The sequence below is a fragment of the Simochromis diagramma genome, unplaced genomic scaffold (assembly GCF_900408965.1).
Source record: "Simochromis diagramma unplaced genomic scaffold, fSimDia1.1 OVJJ01000313.1, whole genome shotgun sequence".
In the NCBI taxonomy this organism is placed as follows: domain Eukaryota; kingdom Metazoa; phylum Chordata; class Actinopteri; order Cichliformes; family Cichlidae; genus Simochromis; species Simochromis diagramma.
The window spans coordinates 257,023-281,877 of record NW_024387372.1 but is presented as its reverse complement, the minus strand read 5'-3'; the positions used below and the strand labels follow the sequence as shown (position 1 = coordinate 281,877).

The 24,855-nt window shown below is 40.1% G+C and overlaps 1 protein-coding gene across 10 annotated transcripts in view; it reads right to left on the bottom strand.

Moving 5' to 3' along the window:
- The window catches only part of adgrb1a (adhesion G protein-coupled receptor B1a), a 218,172-nt gene that overhangs the window by 19,902 nt on the left and 173,415 nt on the right, over positions 1-24,855 (bottom strand). For 8 of the 10 annotated variants that reach the window (XM_040008486.1, XM_040008477.1, XM_040008479.1 and 5 more), the window contains 7 exons: positions 19,861-19,964; positions 14,624-14,726; positions 14,278-14,428; positions 13,875-13,944; positions 13,558-13,624; positions 10,147-10,232; positions 713-811 (listed from right to left, as the gene is read on the bottom strand). In XM_040008486.1, coding sequence (XP_039864420.1) covers positions 713-811; positions 10,147-10,232; positions 13,558-13,624; positions 13,875-13,944; positions 14,278-14,428; positions 14,624-14,726; positions 19,861-19,964 — 680 coding nt within the window. Of the gene's footprint in view, positions 1-712; positions 812-7,020; positions 7,081-10,146; positions 10,233-13,557; positions 13,625-13,874; positions 13,945-14,277; positions 14,429-14,623; positions 14,727-19,860; positions 19,965-24,855 lie in introns of all 10 variants that reach the window. The other 2 variants (XM_040008482.1, XM_040008483.1) reach the window with 2 other exon arrangements.

The window sequence follows — 24,855 nt, the reverse complement described above, 5'->3', positions numbered from 1 at the left end:
GCAAACCATTTAGAAGAAAGTTTGCTTAAACTTGAAGAACAAAACCAGCTTGTTTCTGACAAAAGGGTGGCCCCGAGGTCCAGTATAACATAGATGAGGATTGTGTTGAACTATAAATGTAGCAGTGTCCAAGAAATGTAGAATATAGAGCTGTAAATGAGCAAAATGGGTTTACCTTAAGCCTGTGGCTATTGGTCGTATTTCTGGATTTTAGAAAAGTGTAACAGACATACTGCAAAAAAAGAGGACAACTACCTTCCCTTTTTCTAATCAGATTCTATCAGCACAGTCTCTAAAAGCAGAAAACTATTGCCCAGGCAATAGTTACATAATGGTCAACCTAAGAACTTACAGATGACAGCAAGGCACATCCGCCCACCCACACAGACAGACAATAAATATAAGTATATGCTAATACCCCTTCAATATCTGCTTCTTTATCTCCTATTAGACAAACACACAAACACGCTTTCTCATTCTCATTCAATCGATCACATATGCAAAACTATTTACATGGGTACAGCTAACACAAGTTTGCTTTGAGTAAGAGCACATAACCCTCAAGAACAAAATCCTCCCTGCTAGTGCACGAGGGAGAAAAAAATGACAGAAGGATAAAGGACAGAGAACCAATCAAGTGAGGGAGAAGAAGGCAGGTAGAGGAGAGAACAGAGGTAAGAGGAGTTAAGGAAAAATAATTAGCAGGACTAACATGGCGTTACTGGTAGCTGTGGTGGAAACGTCAGCCGAAGAGATAACTCCGCACTTGGCACATTTGAGCGTCATATTGTACAGTGGCACTGTCATCTGACTGCAAAGTCAAATTAACACGCTGTAACATACACAAACAGATACAGATGCACCTGCACACAGACTCGCACAGATGCACGTGAGCACACATACAGCCACGCACGCACAGTGAGTCACAGTGTTCTCGCACAGTGTTCTCGCACAGTCTCTCTCTCAGGGCTATTGTACAGTTGTTGGATGGTTTTGGGTTTACCCGTGTTTGGCTGAGGGGCAGGGGAGGTGGGGCAAAGATTGCTCAATTATTGAGCATTTCCTATTAAACATAATGTCTGATTTTCCTCACAAATAACCAGTCGGTGGCATGAAGGAGTTGGAGCTCACTGGCACGCTCTCATTGTAATCCATAAAGCTTCAGTCAAATGCCGATCCTGAACAGGACTGACATCACTGCCGCTCAGACCATGATCACGTGCTGGTTTTGTGCTTGGTTTTGAGTAAACGCCAAGCCTGTATGCAAAGATGCTCTCTCTCTCCCTCTCTCACACACACGCACAGACACACTCAAACGTACCTGGCTCCATACAATCCCTGAGTCAAGATTACATATCAACAATGCATTCAGTATGTAACAATGATTTAAGTCATAGGTATCAAACTCTGGCCCGAAGCCATACCAAATTACTATTAGAGCTGGCCTACTGGTATTATACAGCTAATATATATATTGTTTAGTATTAAGCTTTGCTTGTTCCATATTCAGTTTTTCAGCAAAACTTGTTTGAGTCCATAAGAAAAGATTCATACTTATATCTGGAGGAAGAATTTTTTTCCCCAATAAATATTAATGTTAGCCCACAACTTTGTTCCAGTTTTGAATTTTGGCCCACTGTGTATTTGAGTTTGACACCCCTGATTTAAGTCAACAAGAAGCTGTCTCTGTTCTCATGGCCACCCAGCCAAAATCGGAGCTACGAAGTTAATGCAAGCCAAAGTCATGTCTATTTCACATTTTGACATTTTCTTCAAAGTCTTTTATCTGAGACTGTCTGAAAATATCTCTAATGGTGTTCTCACTCAGCAATTTGCTGAGATATCAGCATATCCTAACTTTAAGTATCATGTAAGCTTACTTACACTTACATTTGGCACGAATGCCATGGTAATTTGGGGCATTTAATGATTTCTTTGAGATGTTCTTTTTCCTGGGTGGAATGATTTGTACATCATAGATGTTTAATATTTGAAAAAGACAGAACTGGATGCACAAATATATACGTACACCCCCACTAGTATCTGATTAAATGTTCTTTAACAAGTTGCACCTTGTATTTAGAAATACCAAATCCAGTTCTAAGATTTCAAGTCTTACACATGTATGTTGACCATTTCCATCAAGTTGGAGGAAACCTGTTCAGGGCTAGGCTTAAAAACACATCACTTTGCGCACATAGATTTCTCATAACAGAATGCATGAAACAGCGTTGATGTAAAATGTTATCATTTAGTTACTGAAGGTGATAACCTAAATGGTTTGGCGGTGAATGTTAGAGGTTTTGATGTTCGCCAAAGTCTTTGTCTGTCTGCAGGTTTTGTCAAAAACAAAACTCTTGTTTTTGACTCAAATGTTTGGCCTCTAGACTGTCAGTGTCAAGTAAAGAAATGATTGTGTATACAGGGCTCTGAAACCAAAACCAAATGTTTACCATTGATTTTCTGGATCATTGAAGCATTGCTTGTCTTACATTTCCATTACAGCAAGTAGATATTTCTCAGTGGGCCTCCACATTGTTTGTGCCAGAGTTATTCTCAAAAATATCAAATGGACCCAGTGGTGGTCAGTGGTGGTTTGGGTGGATTTCTGTTTTAATTAGTTCACTTAGTTCACTTAAAGCTAGGGATGGGAATCGAGAACTGGTCCTTGTTCCCAGTAGTCAAATGCCTGCCTATTGATCCCGTTTATCAGTTCTTTGGCTGATTTCAGTTTAAGTGTCAAAGGAACAAAATAGCGACGCAGTCTAAAGCATGGATATGGACATTTATTTTTATTGCACAAAAGGACGAAATGGTGGAAAGTGGAAAACTGCATCCAACTGCATTATGCTGCTAACACAGCTTCGGTTGCCTTGATGCATGCTCAATCATCCAGGTAAGAAATTCCCCAAAAAGTTGATTCTATTCATCTGGACGTAGCGTTTTAAGTGGGAGAAACGCTTCATCACTCATCAAGTGACTTCTTCAGTCAGTTCTTTGAAAGCATCTGCACAGACAGCATGCTAATGCTAAGCTAGCCAAGAACACCAGCAGCCTAACATCAACTGGTAACAAGCAGCCAGACTGCAGCCTCCTTTTCTACCTATTCATGTTTCTAATCATAAAATCTGCATCACTAGTGACCGCTTTTTTATGCTGGTTGTCATCTTTGCTTTGTGCGGTCAGCTTTGTATTCTACTAACAGAAAGATCTTAGGCTACGATCACACTGCAGGTCTTAATGCTCAATACCGATTTTTTGCTCAAATCCGATTTTTTTGTCTGCTTGTTCACACTACAAATAAAATGCGACAGCAAACGTGCTCTAGTGTGCCCGCATGCGCAAAAGAAGACGTCACACACAATGCGCTCTGTTTAGACCCAGAGCAAACAATATTGCTTGACTGATGGCCCTTAATATAAAGACTTTGGATTTTACATTTCCCAATTTTTGCTTTAAGTTATTGTGTTATTTATAATGTAAATAACCTAATAGTTATCCTTATTGCTGTTTTAGAGAGGAGCGGTGCTTCAAAAGATAGTTGCAGATTTCTGTCAGAATCTGCAGATTATACAGTACAAATAAAATGTTCACGTTGTCTTCCCAACAGTTTCACTGACATCTACACTGGATGGCCAGGAAGCGTTCGCGATGTCTTCTCGGGCGCTGATAATTAGCGTCTGTCTTGTGTCAGTGACGTAAAAGATGGATTTAATGCGACATGACCGTTCAAACAGCAGTCGCTTTCTAAAACATCGAATATGTATCGGATTCAGTACCACATACGAAAGTGACCCAGATCGGATTTGAAAATATCAGATTTGTGCTGTTCACACTGTCAGACCATGATCGGATATGTGTCGCATAGGGTCAAAAAAATCGGATTTGATGCGCTTTTGCCTGCAGTGTGAATGTAGCTTTAGAGATGCGTGTCCTTATTAGGGATTTGTGTTAGTGCATGGGGTTGTAGCCTCAGATTTATATTTTTAAATGGTGATTATGAGACCGTATGTTTCAGCTATTTACTAACATGAAAGCAATGTAACGCGTAGTATAACGAACTACATTATTTTCATGAGAGTAATTAAGTAACGTACTGCATTCCTTTGAGGAAAGTGTTCTGTGCAACATTGAGTAACGACAACAACACTGGTAACAATAAAGCAGATAAATAGCATACATGCACAAACTTTTGACCCGAAGCATGCAATTAATTTACATGTATGAAGTTTTTTTTATTGCTGCTTAACGATGGTGTTGACTCTCGTAAGTGAATCAATCTGTGATATCGATAATGGAATCGGACTCACTAAAATCTTATCGATTCCCATCCCTACTTAAAGATTTTGACTCTCTACATGTATTTCTATAATTTTGCACTCGAAAAGTAAGCAAACAAATAAACAAAATAAATTTAGTTGATTTGCAGGTGTGATCACCATGAAAATACATCGCTTTGCTTTCCTCCCAAAATTCTTCTGTTTACAGCTCTCCTACCGGTGCTGTTGCTAGACAAAGACTGACTACAATGCTTGCAATATTGACAAGTAATAACAAACTAATCTGTTGCCATATGGCCTTCTGCTAAACAACAATTAGAGCAGAGGAGCTGAGGGAATCGATTTTTGTAGCCTATGGATGCCAGGATTAAAAATCACATAATGGAAGAAATTCAATTTCAAGTTAAAGGGCAATACAGGCACTAAATGTACACTGCAGGCAGTGATATTAAAAAGCAATCAACACTTTGTGAAATACACCATTTCCCTGGTCTTAAGGATTGAGAGGCAAAAGGTGGCCATTTGGCAGGTGGGGTGACATGCATTAAGCTCAGTAAATAAATAATGTGCAGCTCACAGACAAATATTACATTAATCAGGTGGAAGGTAATCCTTTGGTCAAACATAAACCTGTCTATAGACTTTATAAGATTTCAGAGCAAATGGTAGGCTCTCAAAGCTAAATGTTCGATTAACCCTCTATTACAACCTGTAAATATACGGCCTGATGACTGAAACCATTTAATGTTCGTTAAGGAGGAAAGGAGCTCTAGCACTGATTTGATTTGGCCTCTCTTGTCTGTTGTAATTTTCTAATTGAATTACCCTTTAATTTTCAGTGGCGAGGCCTATCTGACGTTCAGGCTGACCTGTTTTGGACCTGTTTGGTGCGGAACCCTGTTGTGCAATTAATCATTCTACATATTTAATTAACTTCATTAAACATGTTTTGGATTGGATGCTTGAGAAGAGTCATGTGATGGAAATGAGATTAGAACATTAGACATCCTTCTTTACTATTTTGTTCTACTCTACCAAGCAAAGAACAACAAATTTCAGAGTCACAGAATGAAAAGTTCACAAAGTAAATCAATGTATGATTTGACATCTACACTGGACACAGCCTTGAATAAAGCAGTCCCTATAGACTCTATGCTAAAATATTCAACCACTTTTATAGCCTGGTAATAAAGAGGTAAAAAAGACTTTCTTTCTTGATCTCTGTAAACACTTTGGCCCCGAGTTCATTGTCTCAGTCATATTTGTATAATACGAAATAAAAAATGATGGAAAAAGGAGGTTTAGCCATGCTATTGCTCATTAGCTAACAACCTGTCACTCACAAGCGATTAGCCAATAAACAAGCAATTTCAGTCAGGCCTGCAACTTCTCATAATATCACGTTTCTTTCATACCAAGATGGCAAAATTAGAAATGTTTATCTTGAAACTCTAAAATGCAAGTTCAGAAACTGACACATAAGGTCACACTAGCTATGTCCATCTTTTCTCCAAAAATTTTAAATAGATAGAAAACCCCCCAAAATAATTTACCTGTTAAGTAACAAACTTTTATGAATAAATGATGTGACATTTTTGATTGTCCAATCCAGTTATGGTCAATATAGCTATTCTTAAAAAAATAACACATAAAGACAATTTTTTAAGAAGATGGTGCCCTTACAATTAGTGCCACCTCTTATCATGTAAGTATTTGGGTTACATGAAGACTGTTATTGTGGTTCAAGATACTCATGGTAAGTTACAAATAGAATAGAATAGTACTTCAATTTCAACAGGGTAGGGTTTTCTCGAATTGAACACTTAATTTTGTCAACATCTGCAAAACTGTTACAGCACTAAACACCACAACATGTCTACTGTCAATGCCCGCCAGCAGACGTGGTTCTCATCTCTCATCTCTGATGATCTACAACCAATGAGGGAGAGAAGCGTAACACTGCCGTATTTCTTGTGCACATCATGTAGCCATACTTGTCTGACTGTATTTATGCACTCAAGTAAAGTGCAAGTATGGAAGCACACAATATGAGCCATGTCTTGGAGCATGCTGATGAAAGCTCAATAGCAAAGCAAGCAAGACTAAAATTAGAATGACTCATTCCAAGGTCAAAAACGTCTGTGCTATCAAGTTTAATTCAAACATGAAATAACAACATAAATTTCTTCTACTTCTGTGATTTTGTTAGGCCACAACTAAATAGCTTAGCAAAATAGCCTGAGCGATCACTCTGAACAGATGTTACCAGATATTCATTTCTGACATTTATATTCCCAATTAAGTTCTAATAAATTCAAGACACAGTCTCACCAGTTCATGCTGTCAGTCAGGCTATGCGTTCCGCCATCAGTTACGGAATACAAAAACAGAGATAAAATCCTGACAACCATTTTAACTTGGTACACGCACACATTCTCATACTATTCAAGCATACAGAAAAGATTAATATTACCGCTATGCATTTAGCACGAGTTATTGGAAAAAAGACATTTTCTATAAAAAGCATTACAGAAACTGTCAGACTCTATGGCACTGTGTTATTCTACCCAGCTAATGGGAGGCAGGATCAATTGGAAAATCAATAGTGAGGTGAATAGGCAGGAAATAATAGTAAGCCAATCAGAGGAGCTTGCTAGAGGATTCTGCAGGTTTGGCAATTGATAGGGCTGGTAAACCATACACTACAGAGAGGGTGGAATGGGCAGATATTTTTTTTTACCCAATCACCGATGACAAGGGAGGGGGCTTCTGAGACTGATGTGTCCCTGATTGGAGAGCCCTGAGTGAGAGAGAGGGGATTCTGTGCAAACTCAAACATGACATTTCAGACAGAATAAAAACAAGTACAGTTGAACAGAGAGATCATTGAAGAACGCAAACATGTTTTTCAGAGAGAGAAATAAAATAACATCTGAATGCACCAACATGGCCAATGGGGACAGAACAGCCTGCGAGGTAAAGGGCAGCAGGGTACATGTCTGCTCTGTGCTCTGACCAATTTTTAGAAGCCACACCATCAGTCTACTGACATCTGCCATCACTACCTACCTAGGAAAATATACTTTTTAAGTATTCATATCTTTTAAAGAAACTAAATTGTAACATTTACGTACATAACAAGATTTTTCTAAGCAGGTTTTCTGGGTTGTGGCTCTGATGCACTAAGAAACAGTCTAACATCCTGAAAAGCATGCTTATTTGCTTTAGACTGGATATAAAAGAAAGACATATTCTCTTGGTCAGAGAAACGTTGCCAATGCTTAAGTACGTTAAACCTATGTTTCTGTAATTAGCTTCAGTCTTCACTATCCAGCAGGTAGTGTCAAAGGTATTACTCCCATCTATCAGATGCAGCCTATTTTGTCAATTGACAAACCAATAGTCAGGTGATAGGACTGATATAATGCATGAATTAAAAGAAGCATTAAACATGTTAGACAACTGTACAAATGCACCTTCCAGCAACTCCAGAGCTATCATATTAACACACCGTGTCCAGCTGGACAGAAAACTAGTTTGCAGTGCTTTGAAAAAGTATTTTCCTCATTTCTGATTTCTTAGTTTTTGACACCTAAATATGTCACAAATGGAGGAAACTGCAGGGAACCTTGCCATGAGTGCCTGGCCTACAAAAATTACTGTGAGAGTGATCAAGAACTCATCCTGGAGCCCAGAACAACATCTGAAGAACTGCAGGCCTCTCTTAAGGTCAGTGCTGATGACCGGACAAAATTTTGTTTGATCATCTGAAACATGTAAGTATGACAAATATGCAAAAAAATAAACCCTTCAAAACCAGGAAGATGGCACATATTTTCTTTCACAGCACTGTAAATCCAAGAGTTGAGTGGTGTTTGCTGAAATAAGAGTTCAAATGCATTCCAAAACCCACAGTAACTGCTATACACACTGAGCCAACCCATATGGAAAAGAAATAGTAAAAACTTATATGTGATTACTCATGAAAGTGGCCACTTTCATGAGTAAATCATATAAGGCTTACATGATTTACTCATGAAAGTGGCCACTTTCTCATTACTTTCATACATTGTTTTAGTAAGTATCCAAAACATACAAGTTTCATTATATAATTTTTCAAGGGATCTTATATCTGTTTTCACTCTTATATGCTTTTCATACAAGTTTCACACAAGACAGATACAAACTTTATAAGATTTATATATATCTTTTCCATATGGGAAGTAATGGTTAAGAAACACAAAATCTCATCCAGAGCTCATCATTCAAATTTGCACTAAAGTTTGACCTCGTCCTCTGCCTTTCGTTTGTCCTTACTAGCTGTAAGTCCACAGTCAAGTCTAATTTATATAAGTCTTCTAATTTGCATTTGAAGTTTTAGCCAGTAGCCCTGCGCCTTCCCTCCAGTATTCTTCATTGCAACATTGTAAGACATAGTGGGCTGTGTCACATCATTGAATACACATCAAATAAACGTGATACTGATGTGACAGACCATGAACCAGTTAAGGTCCAGTTACCGGAACTGGTCCATGCGAAGACGATTTCTGACACATGACACAAACAACTGTGAAATTGCTGGAAGGTGTATTGCCCCCAGATTCCCAGAATTCCCACGCTTATGTTGGCAGTCCACACACCTAAGGTTTCTCAACAAATGCTAAAGTATATTTCCCAAAATGCTGCACTGTGTCTTTATGAACAATATCAGACGCATTTATCTGCTTATTCTACTAATTCTAATAATAATATTAATAAAAAATACTATATCTACTTCAAGTTATTGTAAATTTGAAATACATTTATGGTTTATTACTACTAGGTTTCATTTCTTTTGCTTTGGCCAAGGGGTTTATCAGTAATGATAACAATATACACATAAAGTGTGAATGAAACACATCTCATTGTATTTTTCCCGAAGCAAAATAAAATGAGACCAGTTTTCCATGAATTTTTCTGGCAGCTGGAAAACTCCCATGAATTGTTGGAAACTGCCACTGAGTTTGAAATCTGGCAATTGAGAAGCTTGGCATTTCACTTCATCCCTGTAAATAAAAAGCTATATCAATGCTAATCATGATAGCAGGGTGCAACCCCTGCTCCAAGTTATACCTTTCCTCAAAGAACGTGACTCTATTTGAAGTTATTCTATTAAGTTCTAAGGAGATAAAATTCAATATTATGATTTCCATGTATTGTTTTATTGGGTTCATTCAATGACTTGAATTGTCTTCACTGTTCACATTTCCATTCTTTCCAAAACTTTGATTAAAATGCCATTATCACAAACAGAAATTGTGGCCAGAGCTAGAATACAATCCCAGTCGTAATAAGCCTGCTTTCCCTTTACAGTGAGGTCTCGCTGCTTAAAGTCCCTGCTTCCCTTTACCAGAAACAACCAAACGGGTGAAAAAAAGACATGGATGGGTTTATAGAACTTCACATTAAGAGCAACACCTGCAAAGAAAGAGCAGCTGGAGGAAAATGTGACACATTTGAAACTTAAAAGGAAAGCAATGAAATGAGACATCATCTTGCTCAGTCTGTGCAGGACCAATAACCAGACAGCCTCCCCATTTTATTTGTCTTCTGTCTGCAGTCTCACGTGACTCACACATGTGTGAAAACAAACAGTATATTTTCTTTTGCTTGTTAGCATAATTTCAGCCAGATTTCTGAATCTTCTTTTTACTTCATCTTCTTCGGATTAAAAATGTTGTTCTCTTCAACCAATTTGCCAATGACATAATGGCCCGGGACAATTTCAGACTAGAAGCTGATAACTGCACCGGTCTCAGCCACTACCTAGAGCAATGAGGCTGGTTATAGGTCACTGTGTAAAATGGATGTGTGGTATAAGGCATACCCCGCCCTCTCCTTTAGTTTCATATCAGTAATTCCGTCTTTGGACACCAGTTTGTTAAAAACGAGAATCCCAATAACCATGTTAACCTGCCAAAGAGAAGAGGTACAAGATTAAAGCACAGCAAAGACACTTTCATTACTTTCACTGCATACAGCACTGCTCTGGTGATGGCAGTAATGGAAAGCAATGGTGGTGATGTTCATCATAATGAGACGATGGCAGCAGTATGCATATAAATTAGTCACATCGCACATTAGCTGTACTTACTGTAGGTTTAGCATTGCAAATACTAAATGGTACCAGGCCAAATATTAGTGTCACAAAATGAAGAATGAACGTTAAAAGAAAACTAACACAGACATTATTTTTAATTGAAATGGTACGCTAAAAAAATACATAAAATGTGAGCTCTGCAAAATCAAAGATGGTGGTTTTTTAATTCATACAGTCTTACTGCCTTGAACATTCGCCCTCTATAAAACTCTCTGGTACAATCCACTCCGATAGTGTTCCGGCGTGTCTGCATATTGCAGAGGTAGCTCTTTATTAGAGAAGCAGCTTGTGGAAAATAAGGACACCCAAACAAGCTGTTCACTTGTGGTGAGGAGAGGCAAATTGGGAAGTGAATCGCCGAAACTGTAGCTAATAGATTTGATTATCAAAACAAGGACGGTGTCACTGCAGTGCGCTTTCTGCTGAAGTTTGTCTGTGATTTAATTCTGGTTTGGGTCAAACACTACAGGGGGGTTAATATAGGTCAGTACAACAACAGCTGTGAGAAGCTGGAAGTTTAACATCTTATACGATTTCTACATATATACCTGATATAGCATATGAATATGATTATTAAAACTGCTATTTCTGATGCCAGTACAACTTGGCTTAATTACAGTGAACTTTCCCACATTTTGTCACATTACAGCCACAAACAAGAATCAATTTTATTGGAATTCCACGTGAAAGACCAACACAAAGTGGTGCACACGTGAGAAGTGGAACGAAAATCATACATGATTCCAAACATTTTTTACAAATAAATAACTGCAAATTGGGGTGTGTGTAATTATTCAGCCCCCTGAGTCAATACTTTGTAGAACCACCTTTTGCTGCAATTACAGCTGCCAGTCTTTTAGGGTCTGTCTCTACCAGCTTTGCACATCTAGAGACTGAAATCTTTGCCCATTCTTCTTTGCAAAACAGCTCCAGCTCAGTCAGATTAGATGCACAGCGTTCATGAACAGCAGTTTTCAGATCTTGCCACAGATTCTCGATTGGATTTAGACACCAGACAGGTCAGGGATAAAGTTATTGAAAAATTTAAAGCAGGCTTAGGCTACAAAAAGATTTGCCAAGCCTTGAACATCCCATGGAGCACCGTTCAAGCCATCATTCAGAAATGGAAGGAGTATGGCACAACTGTAAACCTACAAAGACAAGGATGTCCACCTAAACTCACAGGCCGAACAAGGAGAGCGCTGATCAAAAATGCAGCAAAGAGGCCCATGGTGACTGTGGACGAGCTGCAGAGATCTACAGCTCAGGTGGGGGAATCTGTCCATAGGACAACTATTAGTCGTGCACTGCACAAAGTTGGCCTTTATGGAAGAGTGGCAAGAAGAAAGCCATTGTTAACAGAAAACCATAAGAAGTCCCGTTTGCAGTTTGCCACAAGCCATGTGGGGACACAGCAAACATGTGGAAGAAGCTGCTCTGGTCAGATGAGACCAAAATGCAAAACGCTATGTGTGGAGGAAAACTAACCCTGCACATCACTCTGAACACACGATCCCCACTGTCAGATATGGTGGTGGCAGCATCATGCTCTGGGGCTGCTTCTCTTCAGCAGGGACAGGGAAGCTGGTCAGAGTTGATGGGAAGATGGATGGAGCCAAATACAGGGCAATCTTGGAAGAAAACCTCTTGGAGTCTGCGAAAGACTTGAGACGGGGGCGGAGGTTCACCTTCCAGCAGGACAACGACCCTAAACATAAAGCCAGGGCAACAATGGAATGGTTTAAAACAAAACATATCCATGTGTTAGAATGGCCCAGTCAAAGTCCAGATCTAAATCCAATCCAGAATCTGTGGCAAGATCTGAAAACTGCTGTTCACAAACGCTGTGCATCTAATCTGACTGAGCTGGAGCTGTTTTGCAAAGAAGAATGGGCAAGAATTTCAGTCTCACCCAGATTTTACTGGAATTACCTGTAAATTATTATTATTATTATTATTATTATTATTGTTGTTCTAATGATAAATGTGTATGTGCTGTAAACTAGAAAAAAAACTATTAAGTTAGGTGGCAGTATTTAGAAAACCATGAATGAAGTAAAGGGAATGATAAAAGGAAAAGGTGGAGAAGAACATACTGTGAATATGGACAAAGAAAAATTATGAGAGTAACAGGAGGTAAATGATGAAGTAGGAAAGAAAGAAAGAAAAGACAGCAGGAAGCATAAATAACATGACGTAAAAATATAGAAAGCAGGAAAGGCAAGAAGCAAATGAGGCATAGACAATGAAGCAGAATAAAATTAATAGGAAAATTAATAAACATCAGAGATTATTATGGCAAATAAACAGTCTAGAAAAAAGAAGAGATAGAAAAGAGACAAATCAATACAAGAAAAAAAAATCCAGGAGGATTAAAGGTGGAAAACAAGAAGATGAAAAAGGGATGAAAAGAAAAAAGGGATAAAAACTTCATGGAAATATGACAAATGTCAAGGGAGTAAAGAAGGAAGTAAGATAAGAATGGAAGGTAGCAAAAGACAACAAAGAAGACAGGAACTAAAGAGGATGGATTAAGGGCAGGAAAGTGCCATGGATGACACAGAGGAGGAAAGAAAGACTAAGGAGAAAATAAAGACGTGGGGCAGAAAAAGATGAAAACGAAGCACATTGACAGGGAAATGGAAGAAAAAAAGGAGGGAAGGAAAAAAGGTAAATAATATTAGGGAAGAGCAGGAAAAGGAGGAGGAAGTAAGCATGATAAGAGGAGACAGAAAAAATGAAAGATCAGGGAAAGGGAATATCCAATTGTGCAATGTTTTCAATGTTTTATTTTATGTTACACTGAGATTCCAGCACTAGTCATTGTACAAAGGTCTAAATGGTGATGTACAGTAATGCTTAAACACAATAATAATATTATAATATTATTGTCCTGGGTCAATATTTCAATTTTAATTCTGAGTTTCTTTTAATCCTGCACTTTTATCATCTGTTTACAGCACCAGTACCAAGACTGTTAGAATGATTAAAATGTATAGCAACTACTATAATGACTACTAGGTTTAATAAATCATTATGCAGATACACACATGAAATTGGCACATGATGGGAGCTATAGCTACAGGTTAAACTAATGCACTGAATACAAACATAGACTAAAAAGGGTAGAAGAAATACCAAGACTACGGCTGCAGCAGGTCCCACAAATGCATAGAGAAGACCTCCTTCCAGAGACAGCCAGCAGCTACAAGAAAGAAGCAGGAAAACATGGAGGTTGAGAGAGGGAATTAATGTGGGAGAGATTTGAAGAGAAAGTGCAGGAACATGAAGGGTTTGAATGAGGTGAAAAAGAAGTGAATGATCGATGAGACAGGAAAAAAGAGAGAGGTCAATTACACACAGCAAACAAACCTTCAGCCATGTGTAATACTCTGCCATTAATAGTTAAAGAAGAGGTAGCATACAATGACAGATCTATAGGACAACTTGCTTACTAGCTTGATGTTCCATAACCCTTTGCCTTGGTGAATCCCACTGAGATCGCCACTACTAGAGCAGGGAGACCTGGGAGGAAATAAAAATGGACTTTAACATAGAGATTACGAGGTAGATGACAAGACACATAAAAGGAAGTGAAGAAAAGAATAAACAGGTAATGAAAGGTAAAACAGCAGGAAGGAAAGCACAGAGTAGGCAAGAAAAGGACAGTAACCTGGAAAAGTAAGAAAAAAAAGATATAGGAGGAACTGATGTGAACAATGAGGGGAAAAGGGAAAGGGGATAAAAAAGAAGAGAAGAAAAAAGCAGGAAGCAAATAAGGAAGAAAAACAGGATGAACAAGGTGAATAAGCACAAGAAGAAAGAAAGTAAATAAAATTGGAGAGAGAGAAAGCCCACCCCAGCCGAGACACAGGAAACGCTTGCGTATGATGCGATTCCTGAGGCGGCCTGTCACTGCCATGTAGGACTGCCATGCCTCTGTCAGAACCCAGCAGAATGAAGACAAGAAGAAGAAATGAAGCAACGCAGCAATCAGGGTGCATAAGATCTGAAACAACAGGTGAAGACAGGAAACAAGTATGAAGAGACTTTATTCATTAATACATACTCTGGCAAAGAACATGACTACAGTCATATGAGTGACTCTCACTCATATTCATCATTTAAAACCTGTCTTGTCATTACACTACCTTTAATTGGCACCACTGGCTACTACCATTCACTAGGGAAGAGTTTGGCTTACCTTATTCCGTGTCTGCGTCTGTCCAATGAGAATAAGGGCATTGGACGAGATAATGGAGAGGCAGAAGTTAATAAGGATGACTGAACGCTCAGACCGGATGTACCTGCAGGAGGATGAAAGAGACACCTATGAGTGAAACTAGCAATCAGACCTACAGAAAAGATTGGGGCATCAACTTCAAGGATTTCTCCAGCTGCTGTGGTATTTTCCTACCACAGCACCAAATACTAATTGAGGATGTTCTATAGTGCCAGTTTATTAACGTCTTTGGATTGTGGGAGGAAACACATGCAGACAGAGAGAGAGCAGACAAACTCCACACAGAAGAAACACAGCTGAGTAGCAGGACTCGAACCCAGATACTCTCACTGTGACATAACAGTGCTAGCCCTAAATCTGTCAAGCAGAAATCTGTTACAGTGTCACTGTATTCTTCCAACAACAGAACATATTAAGAGGGATGCAAAGATTCTAGACATATAGTGATCTTCAAAATAACAATCTGGTTCCAAGTGCAAAGACTTTTTTTTGTATATTCTGTTTTTAGCTGTCTGTTCCCTTTTTTTCCCCTGGGGGACACAAGTAATAATAATTCTGAAATATATATCAGGTGTTAATACATATCTGTCACTGATATGTAAATTATGTTTTATTTGCTCATATACTGATAACAGTCAATAAGGCCAATATCAGCCGATACCAATATTGAGGTAATATGTCAGTGCATCTCTAACTCTTATGCAAGAGGTGATTCTTAATGTTGACTTTTTCAAACCAAGTTTGAAGCAAACTGTAAAACTCTCCTCAGCATATGACTGAAGGCCTATTTGACAGAGTTTTTTCAAATTATCTTTAATTATTATTTAATTGTATTATTATTTTTAGCGTGCACGCATGAAACGTTTTTCATACTATAATAGGATATTTCAACAGTGTAAAACCAGTCTGACATATATATATATATATATATATATATATATATATATATATATATTAGGGGTGCAACGATACACAAAATTCACGGTTCGGTTCGGTTCGATACTTTGGTGTCACGGTTCGATATTTTTTCGATACAAAAAAAATGTTCATGCCTTTTTAATTTGTCATTTATTAAAATTATAAATATATATTTTAACTCAAAAGTACAGTTTTTAAATTTAACCCTAACCCTTGTGCATGTTTTTTATTTTGACAGCGAATGCGCACCTGCTGACCACTTATGTGCAGCCCTGGTTATTTAGCTCGTCATATTGCAGCCACAGAAATTCTTTTGTCCATGAAACCATAAAGCTGCACTTTCTTTTTGCCTTATAGTCTGATTTGTCATAACTTCTCCGTTTTGTGGTAAGCTTTTCTTTGGCTGTCACTTCTTCACCCTGACCTGTCTTATTTGGCTCAGCAGAACTGAAATGCTGCTTTTACACGCTCACTCACATAAGCTCAGCGATTCTCTGCGCGATCAACCTCTCACATGTTTAAGCTTGCTGCGGGAGATTTCACTTGTCATGTTTGCATAGTAAGCTAACGATTAATAAGACGATGTCAGAGGAATTGGTGCACAAATTATCATCACTCACAGATCAGTGCTGTCGCTCTCTATACACAGTTCGCACGATTGCAAAGTGAAAGCAAAAAAACAAGCGCAAATTCAAACGCGACTTCAATATGTCACATATTGACAGTGGCTCACCGATGCCAATGACATAATTACCCAGCTACATTTCTGAAAGAATGCAAAAGCATTGACATATATTTTTCCTACAATAGCCCGACGGGCAGGGAAGAGATAGATTTTGGTAGCCTGACTGAAAAAATCGCTAGCTCCGGGACGTCGGGCTAGCGATATTGCAAGCCCTGTATCTGATTGAGGAATCACTCATCTTTGGAAAAGAGAGTTTATTACAGAGAAATGGCTCTTTCCAAAATAAAAGCTATACTATCCGCTTCTTCTGGGCTATATTCTCAGCAGTATAAGGAGAATCATGTGCTAACAGCTGTCTAAATGACTCGGCTAAAGTTAGTAGCATGCTTGCTTGTTTTTTTTCTGCTTCCACTTGTCTTTGCACTAGGATGATGTCGGCATAAATGTGCAGTCATATTCGTTGTGTTCCCACTAGTGCTTTCAGGTTAATCTCGTTGAAATGACCTTAACGCCACAACACGGCAAATCTCCGTTAACGAGCTACCGCCGATCGCTCCGTGCATGGGGCTAGACGGCAAACACGTTAACGAGCTAACTGCGCTAACACACTAGTTCACACCAATGTAATTGAGCATTGCATGGCACATCCAACATACTGTTTTACTTTAGTCCATGACTCGCTTACCTTCAGGGTCATACGTCACATGAAAACCAAAATAATTCCAAACGCCAGATCTGAATGTTGCAAGTAGAGCTTAACTTCTGTCTCGCTAGCTTGCCCTGCGCTCTTCCTTCTGACTATGCTGTCTGTGTTGAGCGCTCAGTGGATCTGCGCTCGACAGTGCAGCCTAGGCGGAGTAGTCGAACACAGATTCACTGAGCGCTCAACACAGACAGCATCGTCAGAAGGAAAATTGATAAAATAAATTACAAATGTTGTATTGTTCGATACATATGCGTACCGAACCGAAAGCACTGTATCGAACGGTTCAATATCGATACGAATATCGTTGCACCCCTAATATATATATATATATATATATATATATATATATATATATATATATATATATATATATATATATATATGTGTGTGTGTGTGTGTGTATGTGTGTGTGTGTATAAATATAGTGTATATTTTGGGTTAAATTCATTCTACATTTTACATAAATTTTCCAGAATACACTGAACATGCTTTTTGTGCAAGATTCACTGAGGTAAGAAAACTTTTATTTTTCATGCTGCATACAGTAGAATGTCATTTAAAACCAGTCTTGTCATTACACTACCTGTAATTGGCCTAACTGGCCACTACCATTCACTAGAGAAGACTTTGGAAAGTAGTTGATGGTAATCAGCATGCGAAATTGGTTGCAAAGAGGTATACAGTGCTTCAGTGAAAAAGGGTGCTTTAGTTGCTAACAGATTGCCATGGTTACCTGTCCTTTGCTTGGAAGACTCTGACTTGTCTGCAAACATTCACAAACTACTCATTGAGCAGTAGCGGAAAGAAAGAGAGCAAAAAGTGCAATGCAAACCAAAAATAGTTGTGGTTTTTTTTGTTCAGCTGTAGTCAAAACAATCGCAGAGCAGAGAGGTTTTTGGTGTAGCAGCCTCTGGTTTCACTTGCATACAGTCAGTCTCCAGCAAAAAAATGACCAGCTGCTTGGGGAATACACTTTTTCCCTAGAGGACTCCAAAAAGTCAGTATGGATAAAAAAAACAAAACAAAAAAACAAAACTAGAATTAGGTGTTATATCACATTTCAGCTGCTTAGCCAATTAGTCCTCTAGTAAAAGAAAAACATGGTATATATTTTGCGACTTCAAAAATAGAAAAGATACAAAGAAATGCAAAGTTTGCTGTGGTACATGATAGCAAAGCTCACGTTTTTTCAGTTTCTAAACTTCAAAAGGGGAAAACTAGAACTCTTTGTTGTTCTATACCAACTGGTTCAGGTACAGTTTACATCCATTTCTGTCCAGACTCATAGATCAAGAGACTTAAGGATTTGATAGGATGGCACCATTACTCTCCACATTCAGTATCTAAACAAATGTGTAATATAGGCTCGGTTTTAATGAGACGCTCTCTTTAGGCTTGGGTATCGTCAACCTGATTCAATGCGATCCCCGATTTCGCTTCGATTCAATTTAATTCAATTTTGACTCAGACAGTCAGGAATATTATAATTATGATCATTTATCAGTACATATCCATATTTTTATATCTAAGAATAAAAACAAAACTGACACTTGTGAGACTTCATCAGAGGTTTAAACATCACAGCAGATGCTTTTGTGTCAAAGTAACAGAGGATGAAACAAAAAAATATGAAGGAAATTTTCTTGGCCTGGCCTTTTATAGCAGATAACCGCCTTAAAAATATTCTGCAGTAGATCAAAAACTGAAAAAAAAAACATTAAACGACATATGAACATGTTGCTGAGGTGAAGCAGAGCAAAGTTCAAGAGGTTTTAATTACACAGCTAAGTGTTTTGCAGTTTGGCATAATTTATAAAAGTTTCAATTTCTTCGGTACTGAACAGCAGAAATTAGGTTTTCTTGCGGGAAGACAAGAAAAAAACTGTTGCCGATAACACTGTACACTACGGTAGTTTGGTGCTTAGTAAGCAAGCAAGTAATAGCGATAGAGATAGAAAATAACTGGTCTTGAAGTATACTGAGAGAAAGAGCTGTGAAACAAGAGTGATTTTATTATGGTGTGAGCAAAACTGCCAAAGTAAGAGGGCACTTTTTACTATGCCTTTCAAACGTGAAGCGTAGTTTTGGTCTTCTTTTGTTGCTGATTCAGTGAATTTTGGTTGGAGATTGACAAAAAACCTGCAGCTTCAGAATCTGTGAGATGATGGCATGTCCGCGTACGTGCCCTGGATCTCGTTTTGTGTTTACATGTTTGAGCGGAATCCGTGTACCTGCTATTTTGGCTTTTTGGCTGTTGTTGAAATAGTTTTGTGAGCTTTACGCTGAGATTCTGGCGTTTCTGACATAATACATTTATATTTAAAAACCAAATCAAGATTTAATGAATGGATATTGCATTATTCAAACTAAAATCAATTTGAATCAGGAAAAAGCCAACCCTAGTTCTCACGACTCATCGAGTGATGCTACTAACCTGCCAATCGGTGGCATGCAGTCTGACGACATCACATTTTAGGACGTGCTCGGATTGCTTTGAACCCTGGGCGAGCAGGTACTAAAAAATACCTGGTATCAGGTGCTATGACCTAATGGAAAACTAATGGAAAAGGTACTGTAGGTACAGCTTTGGAAAGTAGAAGATTTTACATTCTCAATCTACACTGTTACATTAGATTTTGGCTCTACTGCTTATTTAAGAGCTTTTAATAATTTTGTAGGCTTTTTAATTAAATGAAACACAATCTTTGAAAATCTTAAAACCAGCAGAAAGCATGCTTTTAGTAGCACTGTCCTTTTGTCCTTGATAGATTTAAGTCAGATGGTTCATATCCTCCCACCTGATGAGCTGCTAGTCTGTTGTTAACACTTCCTCCTCACATTAATCACAGCCCTGTGCTAATATTTTTAATGCAAGCTGTAATATCTCACCTCCAGACAGACACATAGATGATGATGAGTAGCAGCAATGTCAGTGAAGACACTCCACAGCCTACAATCAGTGTCACAGACGGGAGTTGTGTCTTATCCATGTTCTGCAAATAAAAGGAAGGAGGACAAAAAAGAAAAATGTGAAATACAATCAAGATCTATTCCACTTTATCTGATAAAGTGAAAAGTGAATAATGAAAAAGCCCATTGCTGCAAACAATGTCAGAGGGACTCGTCAGTGGGGTCTTGCAGATCTGTTGTGTGCACAGAATTTGACAAGAGCTGACAGCAGAAAAGAAAAATCCATGTTGGCTTGATTTGTTGAGTTTTCACCTCCTAACTGGGTCATCCATGGTTCAAATTCAGCGGAGTCCATTTTCCTGTTGTTAGGTAAATGTGTAAGCCAATACATTAAAGAGCCACTATCTATATTAAATTTATATGTAATATGGATGGATTTAGTTTTTATCATGTGTAACTCTAGCTAATAAAGCACCAGCACACAAAAAAACATTAAACTAGGACCGTGCGATATGACGAAATATATCGGATGACGAAAATAAAACATCTATCATCATTTAATATTATTTGCTATCATTTGTTTGGTGGTGTCACAAAATCCACTGTTTATGGAAATATTTTTTCATCATTTCAGAGAATACCAGCATGACCAGTGAAGGTGAGGTAGAACCAGGCAGCTTGAAACAGAAAGACCAGTCACAACAAATTGAGGACCTTATTCCTAAACGAGGGGCTACATCTGTAGCATGGATCTGGTTTGGTTATGAAAAGTCTGACATGGAGAAGAAAACTTTACTATGCAAACTTTGCCGCAAACAGGTCCCCACAACAGACTCCAACACAACAAACCTCTTATACCATCTACGCAAGAATCATGTGAAAGAGTATGGAGAGAGTCTACGGATGAGGAGCAAAAAAGAGCGCTGAAAATAATCCTTAGACTCAAACATTAGAACCGGCTATTCCCCGCACCACGCCGTGTAATAAATACTCATATATAGTTTCATGCATCAGTCAAAACACTCAACTCCAGGTACACAGAATTTACAGAAAATGCTCTATTTTGTGATATATATTGTTATCAGGATGAGATTTTGGTCATATCGCACCGCCTTACTTTGAGCCTGGTTTAATGGCTGCACAGGATAAGATTAGTAGAGATGTAGAGTAGGTAGTTACTAGAGGTGTAAAGGTTAGCAGGATGTCACTCTCTCTCTCTCGCTCTCTCTCTCTCTTTCTCACACACACACACGTAGAGATTCTGAAAGAATGCTCCTGCTTCTTTTCTGCTTTCAGTTTGACAGTAAGGTGACTTCAAGGTGATTTAGGAAGAAACCACAATACTTTCAATCAGCAGAAATGCACACACACCACCCACACACACACGGACAATGTATGCATACAAAGTCAATTTCCATATTGAAGAGACAAATTAAAATAAAGGAAAATGAAGACGTGACACCTTCGCTTTTTTCATTCCCAAAACCTTGTCCGCCATTGTCTTGGTCACCATAGCAACCATGTAACCATGTACCATCTGCAGCAGCTGTACAGGGAGTGCAGAATTATTAGGCAAATGAGTATTTTGTCCACATCATCCTCTTCATGCATGTTGTCTTACTCCAAGCTGTATAGGCTCAAAAGCCTACTACCAATTAAGCATATTAGGTGATGTGCATCTCTGTAATGAGAAGGGGTGTGGTCTAATGACATCAACACCCTATATCAGGTGTGCATAATTATTAGGCAACGTCCTTTCCTTTGGCAAAATGGGTCAAAAGAAGGACTTGACAGGCTCAGCAAAGTCAAAAATAGTGAGATATCTTGCAGAGGGATGCAGCAGTCTCAAAATTGCAAAGCTTCTGAAGCGTGATCATCGAACAATCAAGCGTTTCATTCAAAATAGTCAACAGGGTCGCAAGAAGCATGTGGAAAAACCAAGGCGCAAAATAACTGCCCATGAACTGAGAAAAGTCAAGCGTGCAGCTGCCAAGATGCCACTTGCCACCAGTTTGGCCATATTTCAGAGCTGCAACATCACTGGAGTGCCCAAAAGCACAAGGTGTGCAATACTCAGAGACATGGCCAAGGTAAGAAAGGCTGAAAGACGACCACCACTGAACAAGACACACAAGCTGAAACGTCAAGACTGGGCCAAGAAATATCTGAAGACTGATTTTTCTAAGGTTTTGTGGACGGATGAAATGAGAGTGAGTCTTGATGGGCCAGATGGATGGGCCCGTGGCTGGATTGGTAATGGGCAGAGAGCTCCAGTCCAACTCAGACGCCAGCAAGGTGGAGGTGGAGTACTGGTTTGGGCTGGTATCATCAAAGATGAGCTTGTGGGGCCTTTTCGGGTTGAGGATGGAGTCAAGCTCAACTCCCAGTCCTACTGCCAGTTTCTGGAAGACACCTTCTTCAAGCAGTGGTACAGGAAGAAGTCCGCATCCTTCAAGAAAAACATGATTTTCATGCAGGACAATGCTCCATCACACGCGTCCAAGTACTCCACAGCGTGGCTGGCAAGAAAGGGTATAAAAGAAAAACAAAAGTCAAGATGGCGCCGGTGAGGTTGGCTGCCGTCACAACTGCTCCGACCACTTTTTCTTTGTCTTTGTTTTTTAAGTTAGTTTTCAGCGTTTCTAAATCGGCAAAATCATCACCATTGGGTACATTAGGTATGACAGTGACACTCTTGTTTCTATTGGTATACAATGTACTCACAATTCGAAGTTTTTAACTCCGGATCCGAGCTGGCCGAGTGAGATCTTGAGGGAGAACAAAGGGAAGCGAGCCGGCGTGAGCTGCATGAGGCACTCACACAGCACCAGACACAACACCGGGACGCTGCGCTTATTGTGACGGGGGACTTTAACAGTGCCAACCTCAAACGCGCAGCGCCGAACTTTTATCAACACATCACCTGCCCCACCAGACGTGAAAGGACACTGGACCACTGGTACACTATGGTCAAGGACGGCTACAAGGCACAATCCCGCCCTCCGTTTGGCAAATCCGATCACGCCACCATCTTCCTCATGCCAAAATACAAACAGAGGCTGAAACAGGAAGTTCCGGTTCAGAGGAAGATCGCGCGCTGGACTGATCAATCGGTGGCCGCGTTAAAGGACGCACTCGATGACGTAGACTGGGGCATGTTCAGAAACAGCTCCAATGATGATGTCAACGTGTTTACGGAAGCGGTTGTGGGATTCATCGGGAAACTAGCGGATGATACCGTGGAGACAAAGACTATCACAACGTTTCCCAACCAGAAGCCGTGGGTGGATAAAACCATCCGCGACGCTCTGAGATCCCGCACCGCTGCCTACAACACGGGACTCACAACGGGGAACATGGACCCGTACAAAGCCGCGTCATATAACGTGCGGAGGGCGTTGAAAGAGGCGAAGCAGCGTTACGGGAGGAAACTAGAGTCACAACTCCAACAGAGTGACTCTAGGAGCCTGTGGCGGGGACTAAGGACAATAAGGACTGTAAAGCACCAACAACCGGTATGACGAACGCGGCCGTGACTCTGGCAGACGAGCTGAACACTTTCTATGCTCGCTTCGAGGCTGCAGCTAAGGACTCCAACAATGCTAGTGCTAGCGGCGCTAACGGCTGCAGACAGGAAGATACTGCCAGCACCGGAAACGTGCTCGTCATCTCCGAGCATGAAGTAAGGAGAGCCTTCAAGAGAGTGAACACCAGGAAAGCAGCAGGACCAGACGCCATCCCAGGTCGTATCCTCAGAGACTGCGAATACCAGCTAGCTTCTAGATATTCAACATCTCTTTATCTCAGTCGGTGATCCCCACATGCTTCAAAGAGTCCATCATTGTTCCTGTCCCGAAGAAACCCCACCCTGCTTCTCTCAATGACTATCGCCCTGTAGCCCTCACCCCAGTAGTGATGAAGTGTTTTGAACGCCTGGTCAGAGACTTCATCATTTCTTCACTACCAGACACACTGGACCCATTACAGTTTGCTTACCGTCCAAATCGTTCCACAGACGATGCCATCTCTCATCTCCTCCACACATCACTCACTCACTTGGACACTAGAAGGGAGAATTATGTTAAAATGCTCTTCATAGACTACAGCTCTGCATTTAACACCATAATTCCCTCCACACTCACCACCAAGCTGGAGCATTTGGGACTCAGCTCATCTATGTGTCAGTGGATCTCCACTTCCTAACTGGCAGACCACAGGCAGTAAGGTTGGGCGGACATGTCTCAGCCTCCACCACTCTCAGCACTGGAGCCCCCCAGGGGTGTGTTCTGAGCCCCCTGCTGTACTCTCTGTACACATATGACTGTGTGGCCACTACCAGCTCCACCACCATCATCAAGTTTGCTGACGACACCGTCGTGGTGGGCCTGATCTCTGATAACAACAAGACGGCCTACCTGAAGGAGATTAGGAATCTGGAGAACTGGTGCCAGAGGAACAACCTCCTTCTAAACGTCAGTAAGACAAAGGAGCTGATAGTGGACTTCAGCACTAAGCAGGAGAGGAACTACCAGACCCCCGTCATCAACGAGTGCCCAGTAGAGAGAGTGGACAGCTTCAAATACCTCGGAGTTCACATCACGCAGGACCTGTCATGGTCCTGTCACATCAACACCGTGGTGAAAAAGGCCCGTCAGCGTCTCTACCACCTCAGACGCTTGAGACACTTCCAACTGCCCTCCAAGGTGCTCAGGAACTTTTACTCCTGCACCATAGAGAGCATCCTAACGGGAAACATCTTAACCTGGTTCGGGAACAGCACCATGCAGGACAGACGAGCTCTACAGAGGGTTGTGTGGTCAGCTGAGCGCACCATCCGCTCCGAGCTCCCTGACCTGCACTCAATCTACAGCAGGCGGTGCTGGACCAAGGCCAGGAAGATCGTGAAGGACCTCAGCCATCCCAACAACAGACTGTTCTCTCTGTTGAGGTCAGGAAAGCGATTCCGCTCCCTGA